General features: G+C 40.7%; 2 protein-coding genes across 5 annotated transcripts; both read right to left on the reverse strand.

Annotated features, from left to right (window-relative positions):
* Positions 1–2,226: 2,226 nt before the first annotated feature.
* lim2.2 (lens intrinsic membrane protein 2.2) lies at positions 2,227–5,236 on the reverse strand. The gene is made up of 5 exons (XM_034213176.1): positions 5,211–5,236; positions 3,545–3,767; positions 2,826–2,966; positions 2,553–2,687; positions 2,227–2,380 (listed from the first exon to the last, which is right to left on the reverse strand). The coding sequence occupies exons 2-5, from the start codon at positions 3,720–3,722 to the stop codon at positions 2,310–2,312; spliced, it is 525 nt and encodes a 174-aa protein (XP_034069067.1). The 5' UTR covers positions 3,723–3,767; positions 5,211–5,236; the 3' UTR covers positions 2,227–2,309.
* A 1,975-nt stretch (positions 5,237–7,211) lies between these two features.
* Positions 7,212–18,147, reverse strand: LOC117544215 (WD repeat-containing protein 47-like). 4 transcript variants are annotated; one of them, XM_034213073.1, is made up of 16 exons: positions 17,949–18,147; positions 16,501–16,689; positions 16,224–16,307; positions 15,724–15,808; positions 15,235–15,543; positions 14,135–14,574; positions 12,946–13,042; positions 11,966–12,138; positions 11,644–11,883; positions 11,423–11,489; positions 10,764–10,921; positions 9,957–10,126; positions 9,581–9,751; positions 9,004–9,135; positions 8,058–8,276; positions 7,212–7,470 (listed from the first exon to the last, which is right to left on the reverse strand). In XM_034213073.1, the coding sequence occupies exons 2-16, from the start codon at positions 16,656–16,658 to the stop codon at positions 7,328–7,330; spliced, it is 2,646 nt and encodes an 881-aa protein (XP_034068964.1). In that variant the 5' UTR covers positions 16,659–16,689; positions 17,949–18,147; the 3' UTR covers positions 7,212–7,327. The 4 variants fall into 4 exon arrangements, with proteins under 4 accessions (XP_034068964.1, XP_034068963.1, XP_034068962.1 ...); XM_034213072.1 differs by having other exon boundaries at positions 9,957–10,129; XM_034213071.1 differs by having other exon boundaries at positions 10,764–10,945.
* Positions 18,148–20,453: the final 2,306 nt, after the last annotated feature.

The raw sequence follows: 20,453 nt of genomic DNA on the forward strand, positions 1-20,453 counted from the left end.
CCACATTAGAATGGACATTTCAATGTTGATCAGTGGAACATAGGGCATCCATGTATTACACAAGCCCTGGATGCTTTGTTTTTATTTAACCCTTTCATGCATGAATTATGAAAGCCTCAGTCAGGATTTTTTTATCAAGTGTTATTATTACTATTTTTTTTTAAACTAGATTTTTCAAATAGATTTGTATATGTCCACTCAGGTGGACAGCATTCAGGGTTTGAACTGAAGAGATGTACATTTTGAAAAAATGATAAATAAATATGTGCAAACTTAAAATTACATTACAATAACATAAGTATATTGATTTACGGCCCAAAAAGATATTGCAGATGAAGTATTTTCAAGAATTACTAGGGCCAGGGGCCAATTTGAGGCCCCACGCACAGTTATTTGATGAGTGCTAGTGGAGCCTCGCAGCGGCGAAACCGTGCCGTGCCACCCTAATTGCGCCACTTAAGCACATATGTGCGCCTCAGATGAGGCCCCTCTCCGCAAGGTGTAGCCCCCTCCACAAGGTGAGGCCCCACACAGTCTGCATGATCTGCCTGTAGGGAGGGACGGCCCTGGGAACAACAGCAGCAGTACCAGTATGAATTGTAGTTGAAATACATATAACAGGTGGTTATAACCATGATTTCCTGCAAACATAAAATCAATACTTTGATAATTTATGAATTATATGATTCCTTAGTTGTTACTTGATGTCACCACCTTTTTTATACCTGCAGGTGACGCTTTCCATAAAAGGATTGGCAAGATATAGATGGGTGACTTGGTCCATGTGGCTTTCTGTCGTCCATCTTGGTTTAGAGCAGTGGTTCTCAAAAAATTTCTGTCAGGCCCCCCCTTTGGAGAAAAAAAAAAGTCGGGCCCCCCCCAACACAAATAGTCAGGCTCAGTGGCGGCGCCAGAGATTTATTTTGGGGGTACTGTGGGGTAGCTTGACGTTTCATAGAAGGTGCTCAAACATTTAGGGTTTCCCATTAATGTACCGGTCACTACAGTGGAATTTTCTACTGTAACAATCCCCACGCATATACACAATGTACCCGCAACTGTTACAATGAAGGCACGATAATCAGCTCACGACATATAGGTGTAAGCAGGGGTAAAGTGCTATTTTTATAGGTGGTGTGTGGACCTCACATAGGGGGGTCCGGGGACAAGCTCCCCCGGGAAGATATTTTTTTCAATCTTGAAGTTAAAAGCATCAATCTGGTGCACTTTGAGAGCGAAATGAAGAGATCTATGGATACCTCTCTCAACACCCATATGAAACAGAACTGTTAACAGATTTACTTTTTCTTTATGGATATTTTACAAATCACCCTTTTAAACTTTAGTCTTGTTTTACTGTCATATAGTATTTCATAGCTGTTTTTTTTAAAACAATAATGATCATATAAATGTGTGCCTCGGAAATAATTGTTTACATTAATGGTGACCAAAACGTTTGAGACCCACTGAGATAACACTGAGAGAGTCCTTTACAGTAGCTCACTGAGTCTCTCAGTCTGACAGGAGAGGACTCTCCTCCACTTTGTTGTTGAAAAAACTCCTTATATCCATTAGCGTAGCTAGCTAGCACCAGACGCTAACAACAACGATCTCCGGTACCGGTGCGCTCTCTCTCTCGCGCACACAAAATGGCTCGTTCCACACACACACAGAGCCGAGCTTTAATGAAACACAGAGACCCAGACGTAATAGTACTGCATCATATTATTTTTGAATCAATAATTTTTCAAATTATGATTTATTTATTAATTTTTTAATAATTTTTCCTCCTGGTCTCTCGCGCCCCCCCTGGCATGCCTCTGCGCCCCCCAGGGGGGGGGCGCGCCCCCCACTTTGAGAACCACTGGTTTAGAGACATGTATCATGCACTTACACTGACTTGGCACTGAGTGGCAGTGTATGGGATGATGCAATAGGGCCATGGTGATGGTGCAACTATGCAAAAAAAACAATGCATATACAAGAAAACACCTTTTGAATAGCTGTCCACTGTAGTGACCTCTATGCATGAAAGGGTTAATTAAAATTAACTATAATTATTTTTAATGCAATTAATAAAATGTAGTTAATTTATTTTATTTAGTGGTCTAAGATTAGCACATCTCCTCCCCTGAAGAAAAGGTTAGGTATGTTTTTCAAATGTTGAGGTCAAGGTTTAGAAACATGTAAGTGATGCAGTTGCAGTGAAACACACAGGAGTCTATCGTTCTATTTATTCCATTCTATACTCAAAAGCAGCAGTGACATGCATTGCAACAGTCCTGAAGCTAAACGGCATGCTGTCCTGTTCAGGTATCCTGGTTATTTGATGGAGCCGGTTCTGCAGTGGTGCGCTGGTAGGCGCAGAGCTGGAACACACCTGGAAGACACCAAACAGCAGAAGGAGTTAAGTCTAAGTTTCCACTGACCCAACAAATGTGCAATAATGGAATGCTTTAGATTCTATTATTGCTGACAAGGATTGTAGTCCCAACTGTTAACTCCCAGTTAACATTATTACAAAACATTAAGAATAACTTCACACAGTATACCTGCTGTAAAAGCCAAAATGATGGCCACCCAAGCAATGAAGTAAGACCAGGAAAAACGCCAGTCCAAGAAGCGTTTGCCAAAGAACGTGACGGTCACTCCGGTGTAGATCGCCAAAGCCAGCAGAGCGAGAAAACCTTTAAAAATGGGAGGTAAAGTTAAGAATGCACAATATTGCAAAAAAGATCTCAGAAACGTTTAATGCAGGGAAAACGGAAACCAGATAAACATGTTTTGGCACTGACTGTTGATTTCACTTATTGTGTGTGTGTTACCTGACAGGACCAGGGCGATGCCCCCCGTGCGGACCCTCCGGTTCTTGGTGCCGTTAGTGAAGGCGCTCAGGCCCAGCACCACACCGGCGAAGCAGCTCAGCACCGCCAGCAGCATGAAGGCCCGGGTGGCATCCCAGAAGGCTGGACACAAACAAGACCAAGGACCACGCACACATCAACACACAAACACTAAGGCCTGGATTTTACAGAAATACAGATTTCCTCTGCAGTACTGTGCAGTTGGGAATTTTACACTATAAGACCATTTTTATGGATGTATTATGTAGAATTCTCGTCTGCTTTAATATGCTCTTCTTTTCTTTTAAAACATTTGTTTAAATAATTTAATTGTGTAGATAATTGTGTTGTTCTGATTACAAATGATTAACATTCTGAACAAGACAATTCCTCTGCTATTCAAATGTTATCATTATGCTGTTTGTGAAAGGCTGTCATACCATTCATTTGAATTGCAAAGTCCAATGAGCTTCTTAAAGATACAGTATGTGTAAATGTGTGGCAACAATTATTTTTCAGATCTGAGTTGAAGGAATATACTTTGCAAAATGCAGCAAGTCCAGTTGTCTGTGGCTAAGAGCTGAGTTTTAAATGTAATTGAAATAACTTTATCCCTATTAACATTCTGACATTTCCTCAGAAACTCCTGATTGGTCCATATCATACTTGTTGTCTTGTTTGAAGGCCTCTGAAGTACTCACCCACAGTTATGGTGTGGGCATGGCATTTGTGGTTGATGCAGAACCTCCAAAGTCCCTGATTAGCAGAACTACCCGAGTACCGATACTGCATCCAGAAATCAGTTGCCGTAGAAACAATGAGGAGCACAAGGGCAGCTAAACCGCAGAGCGTGCCCCCTCCCGCTAAAGTATACAGCATCGTGGAGAAGCCAGAGGAAGCGCTGTCCTCCTAAACATTCAGCAACTGTTCAGGGAGGACAGGGCAGAACATGGTCATTATATAAACACCACACTCAAAGATTTACTCATGGACGCCCTTCATGCCAAATATATTCATTATACATCATTATACAGTATATCTGGTCAAGTTTCCGTGACAATTTTGGAAAACAACGTATTACATTTCCTGGATGTGCGACAGACCGAAATCATCTGTCATGGGATGTGTCCATGATAGCTCTACTGACCTGCTGCCTCTCTTTTCCTATCTGAATCAAGTGCATTTATGTGTATGTCGTTTCAGACAGAGGTGGAAGAACAAAGTACTCAGATCTTGTACTTGAGTAAAAGTAGAAGTACCAGAGTGTAAGAATACTCTGTTACAAGTAAAAGTCCTGCATTCAAAGGGTCACTCAAGTGAAAGTAGAAAAGTATTAGCGTCAACATATACTTAAAGTACCATAAGTAAAAGTACTCATTACGCAAATTGGTCCATTTCAGAATAATGTGAATGTATTCAAGGTGTCCCTAAAGTATTTTTTAACAGTTGTTTATATTATACATTGTTAATTCAAGTCTGTAAAGTAAGGTACAAGATACATTTACTGGAATAAAAGTACACAATTTAGCTCTGAATTATAGTGGAGTAGAAGTACAAAGTATAGCAGAAAATGGAAATACTCAAGAACAAGTATCTCAAGTTGTACTTGAGTAAATGTACTTAGTAACTCTGGTTTCAGAGCAGACAGAATATATTGATTACACTCCAAAACTAAATGTACAGAAAGAAACCTATTATTTAAAACAGTTAAAAAACAATAGCGAGACTGCTTTTGGAATTACCATAGGCATTTTCCATAAAATACAAAAGTCAAAGATTTGACGGTAACATTTCAATCATACATGCCTGCACGTTAGAAAAGAGAGTGAGTCATTATTCAGTGTCGCTTGCAAATTGTTCACAGCCAGCAAAGCACTTGACCCACGGCGCTGTGTAACAAAAAGCTTGCCTATCAGGCAGTTCAGAGCCATTGTTCACCACTAATTTCCCCCAACGCACCACAAACTAATCTTCCAACACTGAGCAACTGAACTGTCAGCAGTGTGGCTCTCTGTCACACAGCCAGCAAACCAATACACTGATCCTCAACCCCGTAATCCTCAATGCTGCTCTTGGAAAAACCCAAACCTACATCAAATCCAAATAAAACGTACAAATCTCAATTTCAAATGTGTCAAACTATGTTGTTCTTGTAAGGAAACATGAACAGACCAGGCATAGTTATTTCGCTTTTCCCTAGACATGCTGTTCGTCTCCAAATGTCCTTTCTCTCTTTGGTCTCTGTAGATCCGCTTGTTCTGCAAATCAGTTTCTCAGTTGTTGATTTGCCTTTGAAACCCTGAAAGTAAGAAGTATCTTCCTGGATGTACAGAAGAAAAAAAACAGATTCAAGTTTTACTTTGATACCTCTGGGTTGGCCGGTGTCTCTCCAGGGTTGCTGGCTGTGACTGTGTGCCTATCCTTTTTAAGCCCTGTACCCCTGGCTTTCATTGTCCAGCTCACAAAAGGGGGAATGATCCAGAGCAGCATGTGAGGGACGCTAAATCCCTGCAGTTACCTCTTGCACTTTGTCTTTCCCTATATGTCGTCCATGACTTCTTCTCATTCCCCTCATCTTTAAATGTTTTCTGCAAAATAATTTATACATTGGCTGGTCCCAATCCCCAGTTTACAGAACAGGCATTCACAGTCCTTCTACGCATAAAAACACATGCAATTACCAGGAGCAGAACATAATGTTTATGTGTGTGTGTGTGTGTGTGTGTGCATAAGTCAGTAAAATGTCATTCAAATGTGTGCCCTCTATTTGGCCAAAATGCATACAAACAACAGGAGGTCTTGTGACACGTTATGTCTTTATTCCATCAGGTAAGTTACACCTCCAAAGTGTAACTTAAAAATACCTTTATTTATTTAGCAAGAACAACATGTGTTATTAGACAGCCACTGTCTGATGTTTTTGTACAGTTTGAACCCCATTGACCCCTTGGCATTTCATCATTTGTGCACACACATTGTTTCTAACTGCACAGGTTTTAAATGACACTGGATATGCCTTTGTGAGCCACAGATAATGACAAATATAAAGCATGATAGCCTTTTCTCTCACATCGATCTGGTGTCTGCATAGGTGCTCAGTAAAAGTGAATATAAAGTTGAATATGTGTGTGGATTTGTCATTTCACATTGTGCAGTCCAGCAGCATTCATCTCTTCATATTTTACTTTAGCCTGCTAACTTTTTTCTGTTATTTATTTAAACATTTTGTATTTTTTTTGGCAACAACTGCATATCACCTCAATTTGAATGTGATCTGAGGAGTTGATCAGTGGTTACAGTATTACCACTTCTACTCTTATTTCTCCTCCTCAAATCACTTTTTAACAATGCATGAAGCTTTGTAATGAACATCGCATTTGTAGGCATAAAAAACAGGTTTCTAAAATGTCACAACCAACATTTACTTATTTCCATGTTGCAATTTATCTATTTAAGTTACAAATGAGTAGCCACTGATGTTACAAACTTGAACATACTGTATAGCTCTAATTACTGTTTTCCCTTTTTAATAAGTGCACAAAACTGCCAATGAGTGATCATTTTCTACATTATAGTGACATTACAATATTTGACAGATGACAAGCCTTATGACAAAATACGGAATAAATAAATAAATCTCTCAATCAATCCAATTCACACATCCAAAAATATCTACAAATGTCACAAAAAAGGCACATTATGATATGCATAACCAACCGTGGCTTTTCTTTCCACAACATGAAGAGTCCAGCTTACTGCCTCCTACAGAAACTAGAGACAGCGAACGCTTCATGGTTCACCAAACGCTCCTTCCCTTCTGAAGTAACATTCATGTTTTGTACCAAGTACGGACTTATGCTGAATAAAATGTAGTTTAGTATTGTGAAAAATAAAACAAATCTAACTTGCAGGTGTGCTTGCAGTGAAATGACTCATGCCTTTCAATACAGGCATTATCAGTCTCACTCTCTCTCTCTCTCTCACACACACACACACACACACACACACACACACACACACACACACACACACACACACACACACACACACACACACACACACACACACACACACACACACACACACACACACACACACACACACACACACACACACACACACACACACACACACACACACACACACACACACAACACACACACACACACACACACACACACACACACACACACACACACACACACACACACACACACACACACACACACACACACACACACACACACACACACACACACACACACACACACACACACACACACACACACACACACACACACACACACACACACACACACACACACACACACACACACACACACACACACACACACACACACACACACACACACACACACACACACACACACACACACAAGTACACAAGTTAGTGATCACTCGCTGGGATGTGAGTACTCTTGTGCTTCCTGCTGTGGCCCACCAGTGTTCCTCCAGTGAACGGCTCAGGGGCCGGGGGCCCAGAGCACGACAGTTCGATCTGCAGAGGAGGAGAGGAAGGTCCGGTCGTGGGGGTGCCACCTACACTGAATCACCTTGTCCCAGTGCTCGCCTGCCACCATCTGAGGAAGGGGCTTGGTTAGGTCACCTGGGTACGAGAAAGAAGTGGCAAACAGTGGGTTCAAACACCAGAATGTTGTTTTCAATTGACATGGTAGCAAAAGCATCAGATATATGGGTGTAAAAGAGTGTAACTCTTTTAAAAGTAAGTGGAAATTACAATATTTCTCATGACTTCATAAAAATCCGAAACACCAACTGACCCCCTACCAACCCCAACGGTCCCCCAGGCTATGGAATTCCCTCCCCCAAGATCTCTGTGATTCCGAGTCCCTCACATTCTTCTAGTCCTGCCTCAAAACTCATCTCTTCTCCTCTGTCTACTAATAGACCCATTAATCCATGCCTTTTGATTGTCTCTGTTTGTCCTTGTCGGTTTGAACCCAACCCTCCCTTATATTGTTTAATGACTTTGAGTGCCAGAAAATCGCTATAAAAATGTAATTTATTATGATTATTATTATACGGCAGACACCGTTTTAAGTAAATAATGGGCAAGTTTTACCTTTTCAAATTGGATTATATGATCAGAAGTGACTCATTTTTTTTCATTCTGAGTCTACTTTGTCACACACCAGACATTGAGTTTATTTCCCACCCCGTGCAGACAGCTACCTTGAAGGTCGCTGATGATGACTTTGTTGTCGTAGGAGCCGGTGAGGAGATGGTGGGCTCCGGGGGAGAAACGCACTGAGCGGATGTCGCTGCTGTGCGGCCGATACGTCTGGACCATGCGGCCTCCTCTGATGTCGTACAGCATGCAGGTGCTGTCCTCCTGACCTGTGGCAAGCAGGCGCGCACTGGGGTCCACCGCCACCGTGGCAACAGCACTTCCTGTGAGAGACAGAGAAAAAATTGACCGCTTACTTTTTGTTTTTCCTTAAAAATATTTAAACTCTAAAACTCTGAACTGGGGATTTGTTTATCTCATTGAGCCTCTACTGCTACTATTTTTTTTAATTTTTTTTTTTTTTTAAATGGGACAACTAACTTGGTCTAATCTAAAGTGTCTATTTTAAAGGATTTCAGAATTTGCACTTTATTTATTTATGTACTTCATTACCAAGGTTATTTAATTATAACCAATTTTGCCTTGGGGTTTGGTGCGTACAATAAACATATCATATCACATCCTTACACACTTAATGTATTTATAATATCCTGCTTTATATTTTGTTACTGTACATTTGTATTTTAACATGTATATTTTCTACTTTTATAATGCTATTTTTTTGGATTGTTTATTTCTAGTCTTTTAATTTCTCTAATGTACAAATGCCTTGTCTTACTGCAACGCAAACAATTCCCAAATTGGGATGAATAAAGTACTTCTTATGTCTTATCTTATCAAGAGGAAATCTAAAATACAGGCAATATTTAAAAAGATATTATAAAATACTATGAGAAATCCGTCAAATATAAGCTGTGCAGTTTAATAAGGACATAAGTGTGAAGCTGTGCTGTGTTCCAGAAATCTTCACGAAGCATTAGTGCCCTCCTGTGGGTGAACTGTGGTACCACACCAACCTGCAGCAGTGAGGTGAAAGTAGTTTGGACTCACCTGAGCCGTGCAGAGTTGTTCCCACCACCCGCACACAGCTGGGCACCCGCAGGTCCCAGAAGCGCACCGTCTTGTCCTGAGAGCCAGAGGCGATCATCCACCCGCCCCACGTGTACAGAGTCAGAATGTGACCTGGTCAAACAAAAAGGGGAGGTGTTAAATAATTAACATTTTCAAGGATTCAAGGCTTTTATTGTCATTCGAGCTACAGTGTAGTTATGACAATCTTAGGTCACAGGCTCCTCCAACAGTGCAACACAATAAAACAGATAACAGTGCAAGTAAATCAAATATAATATAATAGAAATAGTGCAGAATAGTCTATATACTTGGTAATATACAATATAAGTAATTGGAATATTGATATATATATAAGTTGCAAACAGTTGAATGTTATGGTGTTTAACAGTCTTGGATTTTATACCGTTACCTTGTTTTACCAAGTATTTTGTGTTTACAAGATAAACAAGATATTGTTAATTTGTTTATTATGATGAAAAATGCAGATACTGTTTATGATCAACCATGTCTACAAACTGATTTCTTAAATGTCCTGGAGGAGCTGTTGCTAAGGTACCAGTGTGTCCGCTGAGGGCGTGCAGGCCCTGTCCCCTCTGACAGTCGGTGGTGTAGATGTTGCAATCTCCGGCCCCGGCACTGATCAGGATGGATCCTCCGCTCTCGGGCCCCTCCATGAAGGCCAGGTCCCTGATGGTGCCGTCATGCATGCTGAACTCCAGGTCTGGGCCTTAATCAGAGGAGAGCCGAGGGTGAAAACAGTACCATCATCTCAATATCCTTAGAGAACTTGCCTAAGGTATTCTTCCTGAAATTGTATTTTACATTCTCATAGGTATATCATCCATCATTAAAACATAGGTCTTTAGGTTAAAGTTAAGTTGCTGTGAAAATGGACACAACTCATTAGCTACACCCCAAACATGACCTGTTACCTGTTGCATTGCAGCTGTCTGCATTGAAAGGCAGGACTTTGACAAATTTATCATTGGACCCAGTGGCCAGCAGCTGTCCGCAGTGGCTCCAGGCGACACAGTAGATGGAACCCTTGTGGTGTTTGTTCCTCCTGAAGCGCACCGCCGGCTGCTTGACTGCACCAGAAGCACTACTGGAGCCAAGAAGACAAGACAGATACACTAAGGAAGGTGCGAAGGCAGGCATTCTAACATTTTATATAGTAATAACAAATGTGAAATACAGCAGAGACCAATGAAGCATTATCAGTTTCTCTGGTTTTACTATTTATAGGTATGTACTTGAGTCAAATGTATATAATGCAAATGTATTTTATTCTATAAACTACTGACAACAATTCTCTGTGTTGGAATTCAAAAGACACTGGAATGGAATGGCTGCCATACATGTAGAGACTGAGATTTAAGAACAATTTGGAGTTGTCAGTCGAATAATAACTTTCTTATGTGTGAACCTAAACCAATTTTCTCCAATGTGTCTGTTTTTTGTCAAAAACATTCAAAACAAATTAAAGACAAAACAGGAATTTAGCAGTTTCTCCATTGTGCTTTCTAGGTCATAATCGACACACAATGCCCAAATCCCGTGTGTACTTGAATGCACATTACATTGATATCCATGCTGTAGGTTAAGTCAAAACACTTTTTGGCTTGTTAGGTTTACTTTCTATAAACACTCTTCAGTAATATAATTTAGCATGTAAATAATCTATCATGTACTCAAATGTAATAGTTTGATCTGTAGGTTCCAGTAGAGGCTCCTCCTACCTGGGGGAGAGTGTTTCTGGGTAGGCACAGACTCTGAGGGTTTTAGAGTTGGAGCCGACGGCATAGAGCGCTCCGGAGGGATGGAAGGCCACGGCGCGCACCGCCTGAGTGTCCTCCAGCTGGTTCACCCTCACAAACTGCGCTTTGGACTTCCCCGGCTGCACAGGATCACAACAGATGATCTTTTGAACAATGATCACATAAACATCAGCATAGATTTTTTAAACGCAAATTCTCTCCGGGTTAACCTTTAGGATACAGCTCCAACAGATATTTTTTATAGCATTAAAGGTGGGGTAGGTCATTTTGGAGAAACCAGCTCGAGTGAGCTAGAATTTGAAAATACACAGCCGGAAGAAATCTGCCACTTCCTTACAGAGCCCCTCCTCCAACAAACACGAACGCGCACATGACCAATGAGGGCACAAGATAAGTTTGTGCACAGATGGAAGGCTGACAGGCAGGTAGGCCATCCAGTTATTTTAGCCGGGCCGTTGCTATCGGGATGTTAAGAGCATTCCATGGAATATAACAAAAAGTGTATCTCGAGCCGGTTTCTCAAACTTACCTACCCCACCTTTAACTTTACAGTTTGGAACAATGTACCTATACTACAATAACTATGATAATAATATACAAGTAATCCTTGAGCAGTTCACCTCTTGTGAATTACGTGTTGCAGAGCAGCCAGAATCATCTTGCACTGCCCCTCTGATCTTCTCAGCACTGAAATGAAAATGCACACACACATGCAGTCAAAAAGGTAGATTTATTCAACACTAGTACAAATTAATTTGAAGAGATTTTGACAGGAAAAAAATGACATTATGAAAATGCAAACCAAATAAGACGCTAGTTCTTGGGAGTTGTAGGCTCTTACCTCTGACTGGTAGGGACGGGGGACTCTCCGAGGGAGGGCAAGCTGTGGCCCCCGGTTCTTAGAGGGGTGCTGCTGACCCTCCCACCTGGCTTGTTTGTTGGTGGCCCAGTGTCTGGGGTGTGCTGGGCAGCGGTGCTTTGGGGGCTGGAAGTGTTTTCTGTCAGTCCGTTCCACTGCGTCATCACCTCATCTGCTCTGTGGTCAATCCCCACATTCATCTCCTCCAACTTCTGAATGGATCTGAGCAAAAACACAATCTCAATGAAGTTGTGTTTCATTAATTAAATCACTGATGTTGACTCTTTTAAGGTGACTTGCTCACCTGCTGAGGAAGGTCTCAGTGAGGTTGTTTTGGGCAATGTCCTGCGGCTTCACCCCTCCCTCCAGTAGCATCTGTTGGTAAAGTTGTCTCTGATGCTGCTTCTGCTCCAGATGCTGCTGCACTCGGAGACGCTGCCGGTGATACTCCTGGATGTGCTCTGAGGACTCGGGATGCTGGACAAACACACATCCACACAGCGAGGGGAAAATCAACTTATACCGTGGGGCTTGTTTTTGCAGAAGATGTCGAAAGAACTCTCTAGCAACTTCCCCTGAGCAGGTTATTATCGCCTATCAATATTCTTTGCTTCAATGCTTGGCAGTTCTCATTGCCACAACACACACCAGATTATAATAGACCAACTCTCCCGAGAGCCCCTACTGACAACTCTTCAACTCCCAAGGCCTCGTCCTCCATCATCCATCCCATAAAAGGTTTTCAAGGACCTCATATCACACACACACACACACAATCCAATCTGCAGCTACTTTGCTCCTGCATGGGATGGGATCTGGGATGCATAAAGATGAGCGATGATGGACAGCGGGACATCTCGGGTGTGACCCCCCCCCCCCCCAATCAAACCAGGTGATCTGCCTCCGGTGTCCATGACCTCCACTCTCTTCACTGGGACAGGGTCGGACCCCGTGGACAGAGGTGGGGGGAAATTGGGGAAGGATTTATGAGGCAGTGGATACAAGGTGGTTCAGGGGGAATGTATTCTAAATCTCTAAAATATGGAGTAATGACCGTGGAGGGGAGACAGACTTAACATCTTACTCTGACCAGACAGACACCCATGACTTTTTACAGTCTTTACATAAGTCATGAAACCAATTCAGCCTGAGCAACCAACAGTGATAGACACTCCACAACTCAAGAAAAGATTGGGCTTTACATTGCTCTGAAGGTTCATATGAACCAGAACTAGTCTCAACATATACAACAAGTTACTGTTTAGGGTTTGGCTTTCTTATTACCTCATCTGTGTCCGTGCTGCAGGGGGGCCCGCCATCTTTTCCGGGGGTCAGAGGTGTGCGAGTTGTTTTGGGTCCATCCAGCCCTTGTGGTTGCTTCCTATAGACAGGAAACAAATGGAAATGTAAAGTGAACTTAAGGAAAATAAAATAAAGTAAGTAGAACAAATAAAATCACAGACTCTCTGTATATTTAACTTGAGAATACACCGTATGTAGCGAAAGGAAATACATTGAATGATTGCTATTCGTTTTGCAAAGTCTTATGACCAAGTCATATGCCAATGCCAGAGCACTTCAATACAATTAGACATGCTACATTTATTTTACTAAAATAATTATGTTTTAATGTTAATGTTATTATGCGGATTTGATTAATTGTAATCATGGCATAAATTGCATTACATACTGCAAGACAAATTCCTGTAAAGGATGAGCGATCTCACTTTTGAACCAGTTGAGAACATTATTGTTTCCAGCAGGTGGAGCCATAACAACATCCAACAGTGAGACAAACTGCTCAGTTTAAGGAGTTCCCTCAACTCATGTATTACATCCCTGTGTCCTGCATTACTTTACTTTTTACTTATTTGCATTTCCCTTGTAGAGCAAATATGTCAGCTCACCTTTACTTTTAATACTTTTATGGACTTTACACAAGTTTTGCCTAATTTCCTATGAGACCCTACTGAATCAACTTTCAAATGAGTAAAATTAGTTTCTATATGTTTTCCATTAAATGCTTTAGATTATATTTGATCCATCGGCTATCAGCTGATTCAATATAATTAAAGCTTGCTACATAAACTGTATCACTGATATTGGACAACCTGAGTTTTGGAAATCCATGGTTAAGTATGTAAAACAAAAGTACCATCTGCTAATAAATCAGTTTATATGTGTTAAGACACATACAGTTGTGAAAGTGATTGAGGGAAAGTAGCAATAATCAGAGCAAAACATGTGATGGGATACTTTTAGAAGACAATAAAGTGTGTTATCGCGACAGGGGAAAAGTTGTTTTGCAGTGATACAGGCTCATAGTTTTGCAAATGAAACGGGACGGTATGTATTGACACGTATTGTGCAGTGCTGCAGACATTTGTGGTACTGAACTTCAGCCATCTGTTTGTCCTAGAACATAACTAACACAAAACACATTGCTCACAGGTGTGCTCATGCTGACCCTTACTTCTCAGGTGAATCGTCCTGCTGATGCAGATTATTCTCCACTAAACTCCGACTCAGGGCCGACATCATGCTGGCCTCCATGCCTCTCTTGTCCTGGGCAGCCAGGCCGTGGGACAGGCCGTCCAGAGCTGGGTTGAGGGACCTGGACATGTAGGTGTCTGCTGAATGTGGCCTCTGGCTAAAGGGGGAGGTCGGGCAGGGGGACAGGCGGTTGATCAATGGAGTGAGCAGGTCAGCGTGGCCCGCCTTGCTGGGCTTCACCAGGCGGTCCACGTGGATGTTGAGGGTCTTCTGCTGGAAGGCGCAGGAGAAGGCCCCCGGAGAGACGTTCTGCAGCCAGGAGAGCAGGGACAGGTCCAGCTCATCACAGCCATTCCCACAGAGCAGATCCACACCGAGCAACACCTCCCCCTCTGTGATCGCCTCACCAGTGGCTTTACTCTGAAAAATAGAAGCAGAGGACTTTTCGTTGAGTTTTTGTGTATGACTTTCAAATCAAGGCTGAAGACTTTTCTTTTTGCTGCTGCTTTTAATTGATATATTCATATGTCACACTGCACTGTAACTTTCATTCATGTACATTTGCTTTCATGTTTTATTATCTTTGCTTTCAAATTAGTGTTTATAAATGCCATTTTATAATATGTTTCTTAATGCTCTTAATGTCTTTCATTTTTGTAAAGCACTTTGAATTGCCTTGTGCTGAAAGGTGTTGTATAAATAAACTTGCCTTGCCTATGACGATTTTGAAACATGTAAGGAATGTTTTGTAATGTTTTATAACAGCTTCTTTTATTTGCATATTGACAGACTGGTTAATGTGCCATTTCATTTGTGTTTTACGACAGCTGTATTTGTCTGCCTGTATTGTTTTGTGTTGTTCATGCTGCCTTCGTGGCCTGGTCGCTCTTGAAAAAGAGATTCTAATCTCAATGAGACTCTTACCTTGTTAAATAAAGGATATATATATAAATATAATCAGATCTGACATGTTCGAAAACTTGAAAAGTCAATTTAATAGGTTTAGCGAGGTAGCATTAGGTTTGAGCCTTTTAACATCTAATGAATGTTACCCAATTCATTTCCAGAGTGTCACATTACCTGACAGAACTCCACACAGCACTCGTACAGAATCCCTTTGATGAGCAGCTGGAAGAGACGGTTCCCGCTCGCCCTGAAGCCTGCCTCGCTCAGCTTTCTGTCGGCGGGGATGAACTCAGCCACCATAGCACAGGCTTCTTCAAAACAGTGGACCCGTGCCGTGCTGGGGTTCCAGTCTTTGAACTCTGCGTGGTGGGTGAGGCGTGGCAGGGTGAGGAGGAGACAAAGCTTGCTGTAGTCGTCTTTGGTCGGACAGAACTCCTCCAGACTGTGAAGACACTTGACTGTCGCTTGCATGGTAAGCTCCAGCTGAAGTAGATGTACAATTCAAAAAGGAAATGTGAGTAAGTGGCTGTAAGATGCTCTTTTTGCTTCATAGTCACACAGCTGTGTCAAATCCATTCAATCACACTTACACCATTGGATCTAATGAGACTATTTTCAAATTGCCAATAATCATACTTGGTTCCTTATTTCATATTCACGCACGTTTTGAGGGTCTTCAGCCGCAGACATGGCGTTATTTACACACAGAGCTTCTAGAAACTTCTGCTTCAGTATAATGTAGCGGAACCTGAAAACACAAATCTCAGTATTAAAAAGATGACTTTGTATGACATGAATTCAATAACTCCAATTGGACATTTCCTAGGCTGGATTGTTGTTGATAAATCTGTCAATGAACTAGGATGATTTGTGCTGAGTGTTTGGTGGTTAGAAAGAAATAGAGGCCGTCAGGAAATGGCATGATCATGCCACTGCAGTACTGAGAATCACCTAATTTAGGTCCCTAGGCTACCAGTGGCCTGCTTAACTCGTAAGTCTACACTCAGTCACTTTTGAAGGGAAACATTATCACAACTCCACACAAAATTAACAAGCTACAAGCATCCTACAGCTCTACCTCCAAGAGTTTCAGGTAGGTCTCCTCCTCATAATGTGATAGAATAAATACAAAATAATCTGCATGTCATGTTAGAATAATTCACCTTTTCTTGTCAAACTTGTCCATTCCTTCCAGAGGTTGAATGAACTGCATCACCTCCTCCCACTGGCCGTCCAGAATGAGTTGTCTGTTGAAAGCAACACATTAACAATTGAGGAGGACTCTAGAAAGCCTGTTCCCATCACAGTGCAGCCAACCACAGAACCAACCCAGATCTTAAAAATACAGCACTGCCAGATAAAACTAAAAAGTCTAATTTTCTCTTTAAGGACACGAGAATAATCCGTTATCCAACACACAGGTCTGCTGTACAGTCGTACCTGAGGAAGAGCATGTCGTCAGAGTAGAGTCCATTGATGATGCCGCTCTCCTTCTCTAAGGCCAGCATGCTGATGTGGAGCTTCCTGGAGTTCAGGAAGTCCAGCATCAGCTTGATCACCTCCGCCTCCTTGATGGCGATTGTCTCCTCTGCCGTCATAGTTACAGATATTTGGTCGCAGCTTACACAGCTGGATGAAATACACAGAGAGAGAAGAGGAGATGCTGACAATGTTGCATCAATAAAGAAAGAACCGTTAATGGTTCTTAAACAGTACATTATCTAATTAAACCCTAATACATGGATTGAAATGAATTGGTGAAATCTCAGTTTTAAATTGTTAGTTGTTTAGTCATGTGATATCTTTTTCAATTGTTCAGGAATCTCAGCTTATAAATATCATGCAATCTGTTAAATGGCCATATGTTTTAAATGTTCTGTAAAACGGTGTAAAACGAAAAACACAAGCTAGGTATTGGACTTAAGAAAAGTGTAGGCAAGTTAATTAGTGACCAAACAATAATAACTGTTCTGATATGAGTCACTTATACATCATTATCTGTGTGTGTGAAACAAAAGAGTGTGCCCTGACAGGTTAACAGTTTGAAATCAATGTTAATGATTTAAACACTGACAAATGGTCATTCTTTATATGACACAAATGCAACCAATTACAATACACTCTTATGGTTTGAACAGCTGGTCAGTAACAACACTAACCTGATGTGTATTTAAAATCAACTCTTCTTAAGGAGCTTCTGATGTCTCTGAGCCTCCAGTTTGTTAAAACGGGATCTTACGGTGATGAGCATTCATTACAATTGTAGTGGCTTGCAGTCCACTAAACATTTAATAGCAATCATTTGCTCTGAACGTAAGAGTATCTTCGATGCACCATAAGGTGGGGCTGTAAATAGTTAATCACAGAAACATCACAGAGGCAGCTAGACAAAAACATGATGCATCTTCATAATGCATGATCCTCTTGCCCTGTAAGAGCAATAAGAGGCTAAGAGAGCAGCGATGCCCCAGAGGTGTGTGTGTGTGTGTGTGTGTGTGTGTGTGTGTGTGTGTGTGTGTGTGTGTGTGTGTGTGTGTGTGTGTGTGTGTGTGTGTGTGTGTGTGTGTGTGTGTGTGTGTGTGTAGGAGACTGTCGGTGACACCGCCCTGTTCCTCCCTAAACACAGAAACAACATCCAGCTCTGTGCATGTGACAGTAGGTCTGCGGCCCAAACCTGACAGCCTCAGCACTTTATCTGCGCTCACCCCACACACACTTGTTTACCTGAGTATGACACCACATAGCGCACACACCAACAGCTGTGACCAGCATGCAGAACAACAAGAGCTAATGTCATACATTTCCACTCTAATGTGCAGAACTTCGCGCATGGCTACACCGGACGGTGCAGGCTAACACGCCGTCTTGGATCCGTGCCAGCTCCTCACCTGTCAGGCTTCGCCAATAACACGCCGCATTAAAGCCGCTCCAAACCGTCTGCAGTCTCCAATGATACAGTATGTCCGAAGAAGGAAACAGGAATTGGGTGTTTGAATGTTGAAATCCCGGTCAGCGTCTCCAAAAGGTCCCTTCTTCCCTCTCTCTTGTACACAGCTCGCGGTTGCCATGCGGACGCAGCCGCAAACCACCAATCAACTGTAGTGATGACGCCCTGCAGTCACACATACAACACGGCGATACAAATAATAGTAGGCTACACCTTAAAAAAGGCGTTTAGGCTTGTATTAAGCTCACTCTAATTGTGGCTTACAAGACACCTAATATACTAAATACAAATTAATTACAACCTACGCAGCGTATTTAGTTTTTATGATATGGGGCATTCTACCGAATTAGTAGCCTACAAAGTGTGGTCCCACAACAAGAAAAACTATTTAACAAAACCATTAAGTATTCAGACATATATATTATTTACTAAGAACATGTTATGGTCTATTTAAACACAAGGCATTACATTAGATAGTGATAAGCTTAATATATACAAACACATCATTTATAGGGTAGCCTACTTTCTATTGGGAAGTAGCTGTCCCCAACCCTGACATCTACATTTCAATTTCTGTAAATAACACTTAAAAACGTTTTTATTTTATTTTGTTCAATGGTGTATTTAGAATACCTTTATGATTACATTCAAACAGAAGTTGGAATATTTAGATTTATTGTGGGTATCATTTTTTAATAAAAAAACTATACTCAAAAAAATCATGTCCCCAGTTTTCATGTCACTACCGAAACACAAGGGGTTTTAATCCAATGGCTGAGCCTGGTTTTTAGCCACACCCCTGTATTTTTGACTAGTGACACTGCATCCCTGTCCCTCATGGCTGAATGGCAAGTATATATCCCATACTTTTGATAGAAATCTGTTCCAAAATCTGAAAATCGGCATTAAGAATGGTCACTACCGAAACATATGGTTACGTTTCGGTAATTAACATGATCGTTTTGGTAGTGACGAAATGGAATGGTAAGCAAATCCCACCATTTAAAAAAAAAGTGTTTTAAAGTCGGAAAATCAGTGTGTTACTTTAACGGTCTCTTATGATACTATTGTTAGGCATATATTATAGGTCTCAGATATATAAAAAAACATGTCTATGAAGTGTTTTGCTCAAAATACCAAACAGATCATGCATTCCTCATTCCCCTCTATTTCAGCCTGTTACTAAAGTGCTGATTCTGGGTCAGTAGCTTCAAACATTCACACTTCAACATAAGGCATGTTATGAGTTAAGATTAAGCAATAAGGTTGAGGGAATATGATACAACCTTGAGAAAAAAATACTGTGGTCACTACCGAAAAATAAAATAAAGTATATTGAGTTATCAACTAAAATGATATACTGATTGGTTTAATGTTCAATTTCAACAATCATCAACTCTGGAATCAATATGATCAGTATTATGCATTTTACAAAGAAAGTTTACATTATGATTTTTATGAATTATATAAATTGAACTTTGAAATTTGATTAAAAATGAACTTTTATGAATTTAATTGTGAAAACCCTCAAGAAATATTTGTTAAAATACTATTTAGAGAAGGGAAGGTAAAACAATATTAACAGGTTAATATAATACTTTTTTACTACAGTGTATGTACTATGTTTCGGTAGTGACCATTTTTGGTAGAGGAAGAACATTCCAATACAGTCTGAAAAAACGATATACAAATACGGTTCTTTTACTAGATGTGTAACTTAGATATGGTACAAAATATATATGGACAAAGTTTTGGGAAAAAAAACATACAACATTTCAAAACATTTCCAACCTGACTTTGGTCCAATTCGGTAGAATGGCTCATATACATTCGAGCCCTCGCACTTCTATTGACCTAAACAATTAGAAAAAGCATTTTCGGTGCTAAACCTTTATATATAGGCCTACAGTCTATGTGCTAAACTTACTCAAATTATTAATGTGTCTTATGTGGCAATCATAACTGATGTGTCATGAATTGATAGCATTTGAGTAATAGGTGTGTCCTATTCGTCCCATTTAGTCATACAGTGATATGAAATTAAAGTTATTGAAAAAATCCAAGAGTTTCAGTTAAAAAAAATCTGTTGGCTATTTCATAAAAATATTTATATAAAATAGGAAAAATGCACTTAAATCATATAGGCTACAAATAGTGAGTCTCCTACTCGTCTACTTTAGTTATATCATGCTGCAATGGATTCAGAGTCACTGGGCCATATGATATGGAAGCTATTGAAAAAAAACAAGACTTCAATTTTGAGAATGCCTTACATTACTGTATAGCCCCAGAACAAAAGTGCTGATGTAATGTTTTTGCAAAATGTCTACTGTATATATTTTTTCAACAACTTAAATAAAAAATGAAATCCCAAACGTCCTAAAAGTAACCCATATAAATAATATAAATCCTACCTTGTTTGATTTTACAATTAAAACCATATAAA

The sequence above is a fragment of the Gymnodraco acuticeps genome, unplaced genomic scaffold, assembly GCF_902827175.1.
Source record: "Gymnodraco acuticeps unplaced genomic scaffold, fGymAcu1.1, whole genome shotgun sequence".
Taxonomy (NCBI): Eukaryota; Metazoa; Chordata; class Actinopteri; order Perciformes; family Bathydraconidae; genus Gymnodraco; species Gymnodraco acuticeps.

Excerpts from the sequence above, each read along its gene's own strand:
- lim2.2 (XM_034213176.1), bottom strand. The coding sequence starts at position 3,722 with ATGCTGTATACTTTAGCGGGAGGGGGCACGCTCTGCGGTTTAGCTGCC. Across the intron at positions 2,967-3,544 it reads TGCCCACACCATAACTGTGG|CCTTCTGGGATGCCACCCGG; the intron begins GTGAGTACTTCA and ends GTTTGTGTCCAG. Across the intron at positions 2,688-2,825 it reads CATCGCCCTGGTCCTGTCAG|GTTTTCTCGCTCTGCTGGCT; the intron begins GTAACACACACA and ends CCATTTTTAAAG.
- LOC117544215 (XM_034213070.1), bottom strand. The coding sequence starts at position 16,658 with ATGACGGCAGAGGAGACAATCGCCATCAAGGAGGCGGAGGTGATCAAG. Across the intron at positions 13,043-14,134 it reads CAGGACGATTCACCTGAGAA|GAAGCAACCACAAGGGCTGG; the intron begins GTAAGGGTCAGC and ends TCCTGTCTATAG. Across the intron at positions 9,136-9,580 it reads CGCCCTCAGCGGACACACTG|GTCACATTCTGACTCTGTAC; the intron begins GTACCTTAGCAA and ends TTGTTTGACCAG.